This window comes from Alternaria viburni (genome assembly GCF_023758015.1).
Source record: "Alternaria viburni strain BMP 2772 chromosome Unknown scaffold_2, whole genome shotgun sequence".
Lineage (NCBI taxonomy): Eukaryota > Fungi > Ascomycota > Dothideomycetes > Pleosporales > Pleosporaceae > Alternaria > Alternaria viburni.
The window spans coordinates 1658946-1674078 of NW_026055771.1; the positions used below are offsets into that span (position 1 = coordinate 1658946).

Consider the following 15133-nt stretch of genomic DNA (forward strand, 5'->3'; position numbering starts at 1 on the left):
AATCGAGAGCGCTTGCGCAACGGCATTAACTTGTTTCTGGAGATGATTGCAAGAGACCCTAGCAATAAGAACATAGAACATAGAACTCTCGACGTAAGATTCCGTTCGATATACTATGCACGGTTGGATCTACAGCGAGCCGGTTGCTCTGCGGTTCTAGAAACAGCGCGAGAGATCGTGAATACATTCCAGAGTATTGAGGACGTCTCGATAAACTTGTCTTTCGAAAGCTTTGCCGTCGAGGGATGTGGCTTCGAAGGTGGGAGGTGGGGAAGGAAGCGTGTGTCATACAACACCCGGAAAGAGCGAGGCAGGTGGGTTGTGGATGATGGAGTGGAGGAGTTCTCGGATATACAATACTTCTATCTTTTATAGAGTATCTCATTGCGTATGAATCGTATAAAATGCGGGAGGTGTATTTAGCTCGTCGTCTTTAGGTCGCCTCTAGGTTACCGCAGTAGTGTGGGATAGCGATGATAAAATACAGTTTTGGAATGGAGACTGTAACATGCTTGCGAGGAAATTAGGTGCAAAGCCATCGTACGAGTACTAGAGCTGAGCCACAAAAGCTGAGAGAGCAAATGCAAGTACTCGTTTGTTGCTGACTGCGTTGGGAAGGAAGTATCGAAGGTTTAAGATGATGCGGGGCACCCCGTGCAGAAAAGGGCATACCTGGGCATCCCCTATCAACAACAGCGCAACCTTATCCAATCTATATCCAACCTCTCTCATCGCACAAGGCCTTCAAAAATTTGAGTGCTATGACGCGCGAACACCTCACAGAAAGCGGAAAGCGGCCGTTGAAGCTTACGACCAAACCTATGACGTCAGTTTCGACATCGTCAACTGCATCTGACAAGGGGGATTTGGCATTCAGTCTCGAGCATGAGAAGAACAAAGGTGAGTTACACGTGCTTGAATAGCTGGTTTTCAATGTTGAGTAGCAGAATAGTCACAACGTTCAACCCTCTCCTCTCACCATCGCCATTGCTGGAACCAAAGGTGTTGGAGCGCAGGAGCAAAACGCTGGCTCATCGGTAGAAGAACGTAGTACAGACAGCGAAATATCGAGTAGTTCAGAGCAGCAGGCGCAGTAATCACAACGACATGGAAGAAATATTGTGAGTTCAATATGCATTTCGCTGAAAACATTATAATACACTATGCACGTTTTTGCTACCCAATCTCAATCATCGCCCATTCTCCACTATGCATGCAATCAATGATACGATGATGCAAAAACGCCAAATCCCTAGGAACGCCGTGAGAGGGTATACTCCTACTCAGATACACTCCTCCTTTTGTTGTACATCGTCCCGTTTACTCAAACTGGTTCTCGCGATCGACCCAGACATCCTCCAACTCAGCGAAGTTGTGGAAGTGCAATGGGCGATGGATGCTGTCGTAGAAGCGTACAGGTGTGTCGAGACGCACATGAACCGGCCTCTTCTCCACGGTACCGAATGTGCTACCCATGAAGCTGTAGTTCCAGACGCCGTTGTCTGGTACGAGGAAGTAACCTCGGATCTTGTCTGAAAGTAGCAACTGGCACTTCTCACCGAAGCTGGTGCTGAAACCAGTTGGGTTGTCAGACATGGTGTCCTTGTTCTGAGCACCCCACTTGTAGCCGTCAGGAGTGAGGGCCCATGCAGCGAGCGAAACGGAACCAGGAGTGAAGGAAACTGTCATTGAGACGGTCTTCTTGTCCCAGCTAGGGTGCTGGTTCATGAGACGAGCGTGCTGGGTGACGTCGCTGGCTTGCATGTATGGAGGCTCGTTGCCACTGACAGTGTGGATGATTCCAAGTGGCTCCAGGTTGTCCAGATACTCGTGATTGGGCAGTTCCTTGGGCAGCTGAACATCGCGGGTGTTGCCAACCTGAGGAATCATGACGATGGTGCTGATCTCCTTGACTTGGTCGTTGTCCGCTGGCGACTTTCCGTACAGGTAACCGGCAACTTGAACACGGAGATCGGCGATGGTGATGAAGCGCTTCAGTACGTTCTTGGGCATGACGTACGTGAAGTGACCTTCCTCCTTGACATCCTCAGAGTTGATGTAGATGTTGTTCGCACGAGTGCGCAAGTTGGAAGTAGCCACAGCCCTCGTCCGCCACTCGGTCTTAGAGGCGAAGGATGCCTGCTCGTACTGCGATGTAGTCGTGACAACCATCTCTTCACCGTGGATGTTCTGCGTCTTAGTCGTGACAGCAGTCAACTGCTGTTGCTCCTCCTGCTGCTTGTCGATCTCGGCAGCCTGCTGACGTTGCATCGAAGGAGCTGAGATCTCCATACCCAGGATGATGTCACGCACTTCACTGCTGGTGAGGGATGAAGTGTTGACGTTGTTCTTCTTGCCGTAATCAAGCAAGATGAGATCTCGAAGTTGAACTTCAACCTTGATCCAGTCTTCGTCAGCTAGTGAGGGCCAGATGTGATGCTCCTGTGTAATGACAGTCTTGTCTGGACGCAAGAGCAGCTTCGTCTTGTCCTGGTTGACGTGCAGGGCGCGCAGGATGAGGATCAAACGGGAGAAGGCCGTGTATGAGGAGATGGTCTTCAGCCATTCGTCGTACAAGTTGAAGAGCACCATCTGAGGTCCAGTCGCTCGTAAGATCATGTCACCGAGCTTCTCGACCTTCATAGCCGCCTGGAAGGGCAGTTGCAGTTCCGAGGCACGGATGGAGATGTTGGGGAAGTCAAGCAAGTGCACCTCAAGAGGGTCAAGCAGACCCTTACGAGTGACGATGAGCTGCTTCGGCTGCTCCTCCACAGGTAGAGACCGGATAAGAGCCGCTACTTCTTCGGCCGTCTTCCACTTGGCTAGTTGACCAAGACGCTTCTGACCAGCCCAAACACTAGTATGGATAATCTTCAAGAACAGTTGTCCAGTACGAGGGTTGAAGATGAAGATAGCACCGTTGATGGGCTTGGTCGTCAAGTTACCCTCGAAGGTCTTGTGGATTGTCACACGGTAGACATTGGTATCGTCGATGAACAGCTGGATCTGGTTGCTGAACAGCTCAGAGTAGTTCTGTGAGTTGAGGAACTCTTGAGAACTCTCAGATGCGTACAGCTGAAGACCCTTCCTGATACGCTCGCGGAGGACGTAGAGCGCAGGGTTAGCCTTCATGACCTTTGCCATGGCTTGTTGAACGAGTTGCTTAAGACCAGGGAAGTATTGTCCGTATGCAGAGTACAAATTGTAAGCCAGGTCGATACCGATCATGAGACCAGTAGCGGACGGGTAGATGCTCATACTGTCCTGAGTGTAGTCGAGGTACTTGGCGCGGACATAACGCTCAATGTCGTGAGAATCGTAGTCACCGTATCGCAATTGAACGTCAATCCAGAACTTGTTTGTCGTTGTGGCGCTCATGGTGTCCTTCGTGTCGTAAAGCATAGATGGTGGTGATACGCTCCACTTGTGGCTGGCGAAGAGGAGAATGTCAGCACAAGAACTGTTCATCTTGTACGACTTTCGCGGATGGATAGTCTCCTTCTGAACCGTCTCGATACCGAGAGCCTCGAGTTCTTGGTCGAAGACCTGGCACAAGTCCATGACGACGGACTCATGGATCTTCTGCCACAAATGGGCACGGAAAATCTGGATGAGCGAAATTTTGAGGGTGGGGATCTTGCCGTGCAAGAAGATACCAGTGAGATCGAGTTGGACCTGGAAACCAACGTAGACGTTGGCTCGGTTGATGGTAGGTGACCACCAAAGTGTGAAGCGACGGTTGGGGATCTGGTTGAGACCGGAACGTTGGGCGTTGGTGAGCTTCTTGAATTTCATAGACTCCTCAAAACCTATAGGAAAGTTAGCATTGTTATGCACAGAAGCATGAGGTGTTCGGGGTGGTCGTGACGGAGAAGAGGAAATAACAAGGGGAGGAGTAGAAGAGTTTTATGCCCATGCATCTCTCCAGGCACCCGCAGCCGCACGTGACGGAGATGAGGCACCAGCGCCAGCACGTGATGAGGGTGTTGTTTGGTAAGGATGTTGCTACGAACCAAGATAGCGAGCCAGGCTTACAGCCGACACGTGATTTTGGTAAGACAAAGGAACAGGGCAAAGGGCAGTTGGGGAATACGATGTTGGCAGGAAGTGTAGAGAGATGAGTAAAGAAAGACCGAGACTGTACTCAGTACACGGAAAAACGTACCTGATGCCTTTTCCCAGAAGAGACCCTCCCACGATGGGAAGGCCGTTGCCTTGAACAAGGTGTGCTCCAGGATGGTCTCAACACCGCCCAAAGCCTGAATAACATCTGTTCTGTACGCGTTAAGATTCCATAATTTACCGTCGTGGCGTTGGCTGGTCCACCAGAAGGGGTTGCTCTTCATGTGTTGGTAAATCTTGAACTCGGTCCGTGCGCGGAAACCCTTGTCGAAACTGAGGGTACTGCGGTCCTTCTGGAACAGGGTGTTAATACGAGGGAGACCACGGTCCCAGCTGTCCTCCAGGTCCTCGAGGGTTAGTCGGCGGTTCTGTTGCTGCGCCTCCTGACGCTTCTGGGAGTATTCCATCCAGACACGTTGGGAGTCGACGAACTCAGACTCCCATGGGATAATGTATCGGAAGATGTTAGGAATGAGAGTCTCCTCATCGTGCGACATACCTATTAAGTTAGCATAAGTTTCATTCCATTTTATACGGGGTAGTTTCTTACCGGCACGGTAATGCGTGACGCCAGTGTCAGTCTGCTTTGACCATCTCTTATCACTGGTTGGGATAAGAATGTGAGATCCAGAAATCATACCCAGACCACCAAGTTCCTTGGGCGTGTAGAACACAGCAGGAGGGAAACGCGAAGGCATCTTGGAGTTCAAACCAATCTTGACACGCGTCTGGATCTTGGTCTCGCACTTCACGATCGTATCGAGTAGGTTGACGGTGGACACCGCAGCCTCACGGTAGTAGGTGAAGAGCGCAATAAGAGTCGTGTTCCACTTGTTCGCAATCTTCGTGAATGTAGTAGATCCAGAAGACATCAGAATCTGTCGAATGCGGTTGTTGAACTTCTGAATATCTTCTTCGGTCACCTGCAAGAAGGCATCCGCGGTACGCTCCTTGGTGGAGTTGTCGACAAGAGACCATACGCTGTCCTTAACAGGGAATTCGCCAGTCAAGTTTCGGATCTTGGGCAGGATACGGACTTCGAAACCGTTCATGGAGAACAGCAAGTTGGGGTTGTCGCGACTGTAGACACTAGCGAAGGTGTCGTCCCACTCGATCGTAGTGACCGATCGTGGTAGGCGGTTCTTGAGATCCCAGAAGACTGCGCGACCAAGGTTGACATCGTGACGCATCAGTCGCATCCTCGAGTCACGCGGCCAGCACTTCTTGTTCTTGTATCCAATGACGTTCTCAAAGTTAGGATCCGGGTTCTCAGTGAGGAAACGCTGAATCAGATCGCGAGACTCCTCAGCGGTGAACCTGAAGAAGACCCAGATGCGGTCAATGTACCTGGTGTACAATCGGATCGGGTGGCGCACCTCGGTCTCCTTGTCCTTGAACTGCAAGAAGTCGTTGGGGCTCTCTGGTGCACCAGCAATCTCGTTTGCACGCTGTAAACCTAGAAGGAGGATATCCAGTACAAGACCATAGAACTGGAAGACGAAACCAGAGAATTGGAGACCACGAATCATACCGTACGCGTTGACGTGGTTCATGTCCTTGTAGTTGAGTTGCACGTTGTTCTTCGCTGTGATGTAATCCGCCAAGTTGTGGTCCATGATGAGACGCAACAAACGGTTCAACATGGTAAGATCAATCTTCTCATAGACCTTCGACAGCTGAGTTTCGATCATGACGTTGCACTCTCCATCTTGGCTCTCCCAGACCTTGTCAAGGTTGTTGATACCCTGCGCCCACTTGTAGGTCAGCAGAGGTGGAACCTCGGAATCTGAGGGCTTGATCCAGGCTGGGAATAGGTGCCGTTGATCAGCCTGGTACCATAGGTACTGATCGAGGTAGGCGTCGGTGATCTTCTCCATGGGCTCGATGTCGTACACAGGGTTTATGTTGCTGTAGTTATCGTTCATATCGATACCGACTTCCTTGAAAGCACGCTGTGTGAGCAAGAAGCGCTTGATACGCGCAAGAGTAGTACCCGGGGAATCGTAAGCCTGCTCAATGAGAGCCAACTCTTCACGCTGACTCTGGTTGAGTCGGCCCTTGACGGAGTACGCTTCCCTGAGACGCTCCAGGGCCAGGATGAGAATCTTCGTGTCGTGCTTGTAAGAGACACTTGGGAAGGGAATTGGCTGGAACTTGCGGGCCTCGAGCCAGTGCACCATGGTAGTATATATGGCGACAGCTTCTTCGGAAGAGACATAAGGACCGTCCTTCATGTAATTGTGCTGACGTTCCTGCTCTGCCTTGAGCCACAAACGTGTCAATCGACCCAGGTTCTTCTTGGCCACAGTCTTGTCAACGGTGGCACCTCGTCGAATACGCTCACGGTTGTAATGTGCAACCGAGATCCACCAGTCTGCCTTGCTCTTGACGTAGCGCAAGATGATGTTCTCGATGGGGGCTGGCAGGCCAGGTACCTTCCAAGGGATGTTACTCTTCCAGCAACGCCATGCCTCTGACAAATGTTGCAGAACAGTGTTGACTTTGTTTTGCTTGATGCCCTCAGGCATCATGTCCATGAGATCACTCATCACAGCAGCGCGGAGCTCCAAGTCGAAATGCGACTCAACACGTTGCTTGGTGACGGTCTTTGCAACACCCTTGCTGTGCCTGCCCTCAAATTGACGAGAGAGCAGGTTTCCGAGCCAGCGCTCGAGCAGGGGAATGATACCGCGCATGAAGAATAGCCAAACTCTCCAAGCAGGAGCCCAGAAACCACACCCAGGACCCTTTCCGACAGGGCCAGAGTTGAATCGGTAGTAGATCAAATGCTTGAGATCCTTGCAGGAACGGATCTGGTGCATCAGCTTGTACTTGTAACGGTACATACCGGTCAGCTGACCGACGTGGTTGAAAGCGTAAAGGATACCATCGGCGAGTTGGAAGGCGTCGATGTTGCCTAGACGGTACTGGACCTGAGCGTCAACAATGAGCTTCGTTAACCTCAGAATCTCACGCATGAGATGGAAAGCGTTTCCGAAACGTGACTTCTTGCGCTCCTTGGTAGTAAGGGTCTTGACAGGCTTCAAGTTGAAGTTGTAGTCAAGATGCAAGTAAGTCAAGTTTTTGCGATGGATGAGAAGGTTGAGCATGTTGTAACCCTGTCGGCAAACCTGCAGACCGGCCTCAACCCAATCAATCTTGGTCTGCTGGAAGAATTTGGTGCTCTTGAGCGTCCGCATCAAATTCTGCTTGTTTTGTGCTTGTGGCGGCTTCTTGTGAAGCTCGTTCAAAACAAACGTCTTCAGCAACTTCTGGTAAGAGACCCGGACCTTGACGGGCTGACCCGCAGGAACGTGCTCAAGGTACCACTGCTTTACGAGGGGAACGTCCTGTGCCCGCACCATACGACCTGATCGCTTGTCGAATGGATGGGGTGCCCACCAAAGCGCGATGGCTGAAGCAGTGTCTGGGGTAGAGATCTCCTCGTCAGCCATGAACGGCTCCATCTCTTCGGGCATCTGGAAGTCGTCTTCGTCGTCCTCGTCATCTTCACCGAAGACCAGATCCTCGTGGCTTACGGAGATGTTCTTTGGTGCTACAGCTCTTGAAGAGATTGGGTTGATTCCAGGGTCGAAGTAGAAAGCGGGCAAATCCGGGTCCTCAGCACGAACGTACACGACCTGCGGGTGAGAATACCAAGCCAGCTTGACACTTCGCGGCAGGGAGTTGTAGAGGTATGGGTATGAGACGCGGTACTCGGTTCGGATAGGCGATCGGAAGATGATGCGGTCAATAGCGTTAAACTCGCCAAAATCCTCGTCGTTCGGGTCGATGTCCTTGTACAATGGCTCGAAACGGGGCCCTCCGGGTATCGCGACATTGAGTGCCTTGGCTGTCTGGAAGCTGTCCATGTCAAACATGTGGAAGTAGTTCTTATCAACGATGTCGCTGAGAAGCTGTTTGCTCAGACGGTATAGCGTTGCCATCTGAGGCAGGTCAAGGTTCCAGGTCTCGTAGCTGGGTCCGTTGACATGTGGGGTATCGAGAAGCGCGCGGTGGTCGTAGAACCACTCGTACACAGGGCTATCTTCGTCCTCGTCCAGCTCCAACTGAATAGGCTCCAGTGGCTCAACGTCTTCGATGTTCTCCGAGTACGACAGGGGCGGCTCTTCGTCGTCGAAAGGCGGGAAACGCATGCGCTTGAAGTGTCGGCGATCGCTCTTCTCCTTCCTCATGGCCAGCCACATGGCTGCCCATTGTGCGTGGAAGACGGGCTCGATCACACGAGGAACCTCGTTGACCAGGGTCAGACATCCGTTGGTGTGGTAGAGGACTTTTACGTCTCGTCTACTCTCCCAGGGCATGGGCATGTTCTCCAGAAGCTTCAGAACCGCGTGCGGCATGAACTTGAGCGCACCGAGATAACTTCGCTTGTCCGTGGTGAATTTCTTCTGGGACACATCGCCGATATCCCTAAACACCTTGCGCAGATGCTCCGGGGGTAGATCCGCCTTTTGTGTCTCGACGAATCCTGCCTTGCGCTTCTCGCCGAACCTTTGGCGCTGTTGCCGTAACCAGTCCTTCTTCTTTTGGGCAAACTTCGCAACTTGCGGGTCGACAGGTGGCCGCATACCGGGAGGGCCTACTGTACCAGGCGCACCTGGTGGTCCTGGAGGAGGCGGCGGTGGCGGCGCATATCCGGAGCCCGGAGGACCTGGCGGAGGTGGTGGTGGTGGCGGCGCGTAGCCAGCACCTGGAGGGCCTGGTGGAGGCGGCGGCGGGGGTGGGGGAAAAGCCATGTTGACTGATATTAGGGAAAGAAATCTGTTGCCGTTAGAGGGGATGAAAACGCGAGACTGGAGGAATTATGCGCCTCTGTATCGAGTATCGAATTTGTAGGAGCCACACAGCTTCTACGGGATAAAGGGTTGAAGGGGATTACTGACCTCTATAACGCGATCACAGTGCTATACTGAACTCGTGGATTGAGCACAGTTGGTCGCGCGACAAGCTTAGGAGTCGAATCCTGAGCTTTGCGGACGGCGCCGCGGTCGAAGAAGGGGAAGTCGCGTCGGCGCGTGGGTCTCCAGACTGTCTCCAGAAGCTCGAAAGTCGTATAGTTGGCGGGGCACACGAAGCAGAGATACACCCTCTGCGCGTTGTGTGGAGTGGCGATGGAGATGTTCGCATTATAGTCTAGTGAATCTTCTTGCCAGGCCTCCGTGCACGGGCTCGCGTCACGTGATGGTGGAGCCCGGCTTCCTTGTCTAGCGTGCTAGCGCAGGTCGGCTAACCGAGCACACGACGATTTTCGCTGCCTCACTAACCAACGACGACAACAGTGGTAAGCAAGCTCGCCGTCCTGCGAAGTTCTTCGACGATACTAACAATCCCTTTCCAGACCCAGGTACGATTATCGCCCTTTGCGACACCACCTCCGACATCCTTTCGCTCACACGCACACAGACAATCGCCCACTGATTCCCCGGGAAATCTTTCACAATGCCGTCCAACAGACTCACCTACGTACGTCGCACCGCACTCCCGAGCCCTGGACCAGGCGAATGAGGATCTTGGATCGTTGGAAGCAAAGACTGACATTGGGCAGAGGCGTCGCGCGCCCTACAACACCAAGAGCCAGAAGGTCCGCGTCATCAAGACCCCCGGTGGTGAACTCCGTTACCTGCACATCAAGAAGAGGGGCACTGCCCCCAAGTGCGGTGTAAGTCAGACCCGGAAGGATGCAAAGGCTTGTTGTTGACAGTTTGTAGGACTGCGGTACCAAGCTCCAGGGTATCCCAGCCCTCCGCCCCCGCGAGTACGCCCAGATCTCCCGCCCCAAGAAGACCGTCCAGCGCGCCTACGGTGGATCGCGATGCGCCGGCTGCGTCCAGGACCGCATCGTCCGTGCTTTCCTGATCGAGGAGCAGAAGGTCGTCAAGAAGGTCCTCAAGGAGTCCCAGCAAAAGAAGCGTTAAGCGGTTGCATTGAGTGTCAAGGGGTTTAGCATGTCAAAACTGGGTCTTCGGTGTTCATGTGCATTATGGGCAGTCTCCTGGTTCGGTCGGCTTTTACGATATCAAGATGATTTCTACGTCACTCCGCCAGGATGTAGCTGAGTAGGGTCACGAATACATCCACAAGCTACACGCTATGTTTCCCGACAGACTGCGGTGTGACACTATTATCAGGACTTGGTGGCTTGCATGCTGTTCAGATCTCGAATGCTAGTATGGGTATCCGAAATCTTTTAACCTGTGCGCGAGGTTCAACAGCGGCCAAAGCAACGCCAACAATCCACACCACCATGTTCAACCCAGGCCTGTCTGATGTCCCTGCAACCTGCGTCATGATAGTGATAGCATGCCCTGAACTTACACTTTACCACTGGTCCTCATGAAATAACCTCTTCGGATGGGAAACCACATCAGTACGACTTGAATATGATGCTTCGCAACCTGATCCAGAGATTGAAGTTGTGACGGCACGTTATAGAAAGAACAAACTAAACAGTTCTGCAGCCTATATTGACATAAAAGCGTGCGAAGTAGGCCCCGGGGTGACCTAAAGTTAATGTAGGGTCTAGGGTGTTCTTTTCTTCCCTTGAATGTGGTGATGGGAATAACCAGTGTTCCCATTTTCATCTTTTCATCCCCCATTTTGACGATGCATGCGCTAAACTTCTGCCAACACGTCCGATGACAATAATGCAAGCGTGAATGACCTCAGACTTTGATGGTCCTGTTTGCGCGCTCTCACGCTCCTACGCATGCGACATCGAGAATCTTCAGCGCACCAGGGCTAGTCCTGGAATACCCAGCCAACACGCGAAAAGTCCAAGAAACCGGTTCATAACGCGTAGGTGTAGGGCCCGGATAGTTACGGTGGAGATTGCCAGAACGAGGCTTGCCGCGATTCAGCATGGGTGGTCGCAGGCTATGATTGGAGAGTCAGAACCAATTCTGACAAGCTCGCCCGCGTCTGAGAGCCCACAGTTCGGCGGCTTCCTGCAGGAGCTTGCAGCTTGTGATAGCAGTCAGGCGCGCATGATCGAGTGAGTCTCCCACGGCATTGGAGTCAGAGTCGTGGCCAGGCAGCCGGTCAAGTTTCGCACGCGCTTGCGGCCTCGGACTCCCTCTGCTGGACCCCCACTTCTACCTACCCTCACAACCTAAATTCCCTGCGATATCGGTCGCATATGTCGAACAATATGCTGCATTCCATGTCACCAACGACGCCCGGACTAAATGGACTGCCGCATCCGTTCCAGAGCCCCAACAGCACCCACACCAGAGGATTCAAGCGCTCGGCTAGCAGCGACGATGATGAGAATGGCGACGGTGATATGCGGCCCTCGTCGTCGTCGCGGCGCAATACCGCGGTGAAGCGCGCCTGCAACGAGTGTCGCCAGCAGAAGGTAAGTTCTTTTTTTCTACATGCCGTCCATGCGCCCATGGAGAAGCTCAATCCCAAGCCTGGGCGCCCGCGTGCGCGCCACTGGGATCAATGCGTGTGACTGTTTACGATGCTCCGCGCCTGTATACGCCCTGCTACCACCAACGACATGCTGTCAGATGTCAATGTTTCATAGTCCCGCTAACGGTGCCATTGCAGCTCAAGTGTAACGTCCAGCAAGATCCCTTCGTCAGCTGTGCGCGATGTCAGAAACAGAACCTGCGATGCGTAATCGAGCCCAACTTCAAGCGTGTCGGCAAGCGTAATAGGAATGCCGAGATGGAGAAGGAGATGGAATACTTGCGAGAGCGACTCGCCATGTACGAAGGCCAGTCCACGCCGAACCAGCCTGTCCTGAATGCTCCGCAGCAGACGTCAGACAACCACACCTTCACTCCCGGCCCAGTCCCCAAGATGGAGGACGACGCCTTCCTACAGACACAACATACACAAGTGGCGGCAACATCTCTGCTCGACTTGCGCAGCGGATCGCCCATGTTCTTCTCGCTGGGTGCCGGCGAAGTGCGACTGGGCCACAGTGAGGTCAACGAGCTGTTCGCCGAATACTTTCAGCTATACCACCCATTCCTGCCATTCTTAGATCAAGTGCGTTCGCCTGAGGAGTACTACTCGCAGGACCACAAGCTGCTGTTCTGGGCTATTATCGCGGTTGCCGCACGCCGCTATGGGCCACGGCCGGTTCTGCTGAAGGATCTCTCCAAGCCGCTGAGCGATCTCATCTGGGACTCTATTCGAAATCAGCCGAACCACCATGTAGTCAAGGCCTTGTGTCTGCTCTGTACCTGGCCACTCCCAGCAGAGCGGACAGTGACCGACCCGACTTTCATACTGTGTGGCGCTATGATGCAGGTTGCCATGCAGATTGGTCTGCATCAGCCGACGCACCCGGATGACTTCTCCAGAACGAAAATGCAGCTGCGACGGGAGGATATACACGATCGGCTGAGGACGTGGGCCGTCTGCAACATCGTTGCGCAAACGTGAGTTTGTACCATCAAAGCATACTGCCAAAGCTAACGTATTGCAGTGTGTCAACAGGAAACGGACAGCCCTCGATAACCCTTTACGATTCGACACTCGACTTCAAAGTAGACGACGAAGAGCACATGCGCATTATACCACCCACACTGTTCGTCCGCCTTCGCCAGGAAATGGCTGCGAGCAGGATCAATAAGCTCCTGTACTCCGCCAACAGCCATCGCTTCGCCGAAGGCGCCGCCACAAGCTACATGAGTCTGGAAGCAGATCGTCTCAAGGAAGAGCGTGTGAAGGAAGAAAACAGCTCCCTGGACGGGGTGGACAGCGGTATATATGACACCCTCATTCATGGGGACTTCTCTGACTTCAAACAGGCCTGGAAGAACTGTACCACTACGCCGTCTCCTTACATTTGCATCTGTACTCGTTCTTCAGCCCGGAGATACGGCTTGAACGGCGGGACGACCTTGTCGCGCTGTACTTCGCCGCGACGGCCTATCTGGAGCGTGTCTTTAAGATACAACACGAGGGCAGGCTGCCTTACGTTCCCTACTACGTCATGCAGATGGCTCTTGCAGCCGGTTTCGCCTTGCTCAAGCTCCTCAACTCAGACTTTGCCAGCAAGCTTCCCGCGAACAAAGGTCGACAATTTGTTCTACAGACTGTGGATGCGCTGAGGAAATCCAAAGTATGGTCGAACGATCTCTTGGATCGATTTGCCGAGGTTCTGGCACAGTTGTGGAAAGAGAGTTCCCGCGGCCGCAGCCTACACAGCCTCTCTCAGTCGCCGTCTCTTAGTAACTCAGGCATGAGCACCATGTTCAATCAGCACAATCAGCAACAGCATCAACAGCAGCAGAGGCGACCAAGCACTGGAATGTTAGATGACCCTCTCGGCCTAATCATCCGTAGTCGGATGAGCATGAGTGTAGTCTTTGACTGCGCGTTCCGCTGGCGAGAAGCGCAGGTTAGTGGAGCTGCGGAACAGCTCGAAAACACGGTCATGACAAACCCCACGAATCCGGACTCCTCCAGCAATTCTACACCACCGCCTGGTGCCGTGGAAAACCCGGCTCATACCTTGCCCAATTTCAACCCACACATCAACACGCTTAGTATGCCATTGCAAATGCCCAATGGTATGGCTAGTGCGAACAGCTTCGAGATGTTCGATTCGGTTTCCTGGTTACTAGACACTCAGCCAGATTGGACGACGTCGTACGGTAACGGCAACTTTGGTAACGAGTTTGGAGTGTAGCTTGCTCAGTAGGACCAGACTGACCTTCTCTAATTTGTCTACTTTCACTCAATTTGGCCGGCGGGGAACTGTTTGCTTGCCCAGAGTGCTATTTGCCCTTGTATTAGCGTGGAGTTTGGAGTTGTGGGTAGGGGAAGGTACGCCTAACTGGTGATGGTCGCTTGGTATCCGGTATGAAGGAAGAGTAGTTCAGTAATGAAGGGAAATTCATTGGTATGGACATAACTTTACTTTGGGAGGTATCTTGACGAAATCAGACTATCTAGGCACATATACGCTGAACTTCGTCGAATCATCACAAATGTGATGTGTACCTCAAAGGTAGAATTTGCCTCAAGGCATATATCGGAAAGGTTATAATCAGTTCGATCTCGCCTTGATATGAAAAAAGGAAACCTCAAAGGTACACACATATTATGTCCGGGATCATGAATACCTTCAAGGTAGGTTTTGCCTGGTAGGCATATATCAACAAAATGAGTCTTTATTCTATCTTACCCTGATGGAAATCTGCTACAGCACACTCCTCTACACGATATCGTAGACGAGTAGATAGCGTTCGAGGTGTTCTTACTAGTCGCACCTGCCTTCTTCGCTGATTCCTGCCCTGCCACTAGCTCATATCTGGGCTGGCATGGTACCTAGGTATCGCGAGCAGGCGATTGCCACTTACGGCAAGAGCGACGTCGCCGTTGGTACTTAGCAGCTAGCTGGCATGGTTGCTCCTGCCGCAGCCTCTCCAGATCACTTCATCCCCAGCCTTCGGCCGCACCTGGGCAGTCACGAACAAGCGCCTGCACGAGCGAGCCCAGAAAAGCGCAACGTCTCGTCAGATCACCTCCACAACAGAGACACGCGTAGCTCTCACCACTCCCAAATCATCATGGCTTCGACCTCGTCCGCGCCGTTCTCCCTCGCTTCCCTACCAAATGACCGCCACCCTCGCGTCCTCGAAGCCCACATCGTCATCCACATACTCATACTCAGCACCGCGATCCTGCTCCTCATGCAACTCATCTCACATACGGCTGCTGCTGAGGCGGTCGAAGACTATGGTGTACCGCCGGACTGGAAGAAGCAACTCATGCAGCTATTCTTCGAACGAACGGCAGTTTTTAGTTGGGTCTTTATCTATCTGTTTGTGAGTTCGCGGAGTGAGAGTCTGGTACGATAAGGGTGTACGAATCGGCATCGAGATCGGAAAGGCTGGAGTGATCGTCAGTGTCAGATGCAGGTGTTGATGTGTGATAGGTACCGCTGGATGCGCTGCACGCTTCGCTGTGCATTGGCTGGTATGCGGATCAGTTTCATGCGGTACGGAGGGAGAGAGATGTGAGG

General features: G+C 52.7%; 3 protein-coding genes across 3 annotated transcripts; 2 read left to right on the forward strand and 1 right to left on the reverse strand.

Moving 5' to 3' along the window:
- Positions 1-1320: 1320 nt before the first annotated feature.
- On the reverse strand, positions 1321-8882 carry PRPF8 (Pre-mRNA-processing-splicing factor 8; the record flags this gene model as incomplete). The annotated part of the gene is made up of 3 exons (XM_049350415.1): positions 1321-3809; positions 4166-4621; positions 4673-8882. 3 exons carry the CDS (start codon positions 8880-8882, stop codon positions 1321-1323), a joined length of 7155 nt encoding a protein of 2384 aa, XP_049215574.1.
- Positions 8883-9585: 703 nt separating this feature from the next.
- On the forward strand, positions 9586-10061 carry RPL34B (60S ribosomal protein L34B; the record flags this gene model as incomplete). Its single annotated transcript, XM_049350416.1, has 3 exons — positions 9586-9609; positions 9692-9805; positions 9855-10061. 3 exons carry the CDS (start codon positions 9586-9588, stop codon positions 10059-10061), a joined length of 345 nt encoding a protein of 114 aa, XP_049215575.1.
- Positions 10062-11293: 1232 nt separating this feature from the next.
- J4E79_001508 (uncharacterized protein) lies at positions 11294-13795 on the forward strand (the record flags this gene model as incomplete). Its single annotated transcript, XM_049350417.1, has 4 exons — positions 11294-11500; positions 11698-12539; positions 12587-12864; positions 12912-13795. The coding sequence occupies 4 exons, from the start codon at positions 11294-11296 to the stop codon at positions 13793-13795; spliced, it is 2211 nt and encodes a 736-aa protein (XP_049215576.1).
- Between the last annotated feature and the right edge of the window lie 1338 nt (positions 13796-15133).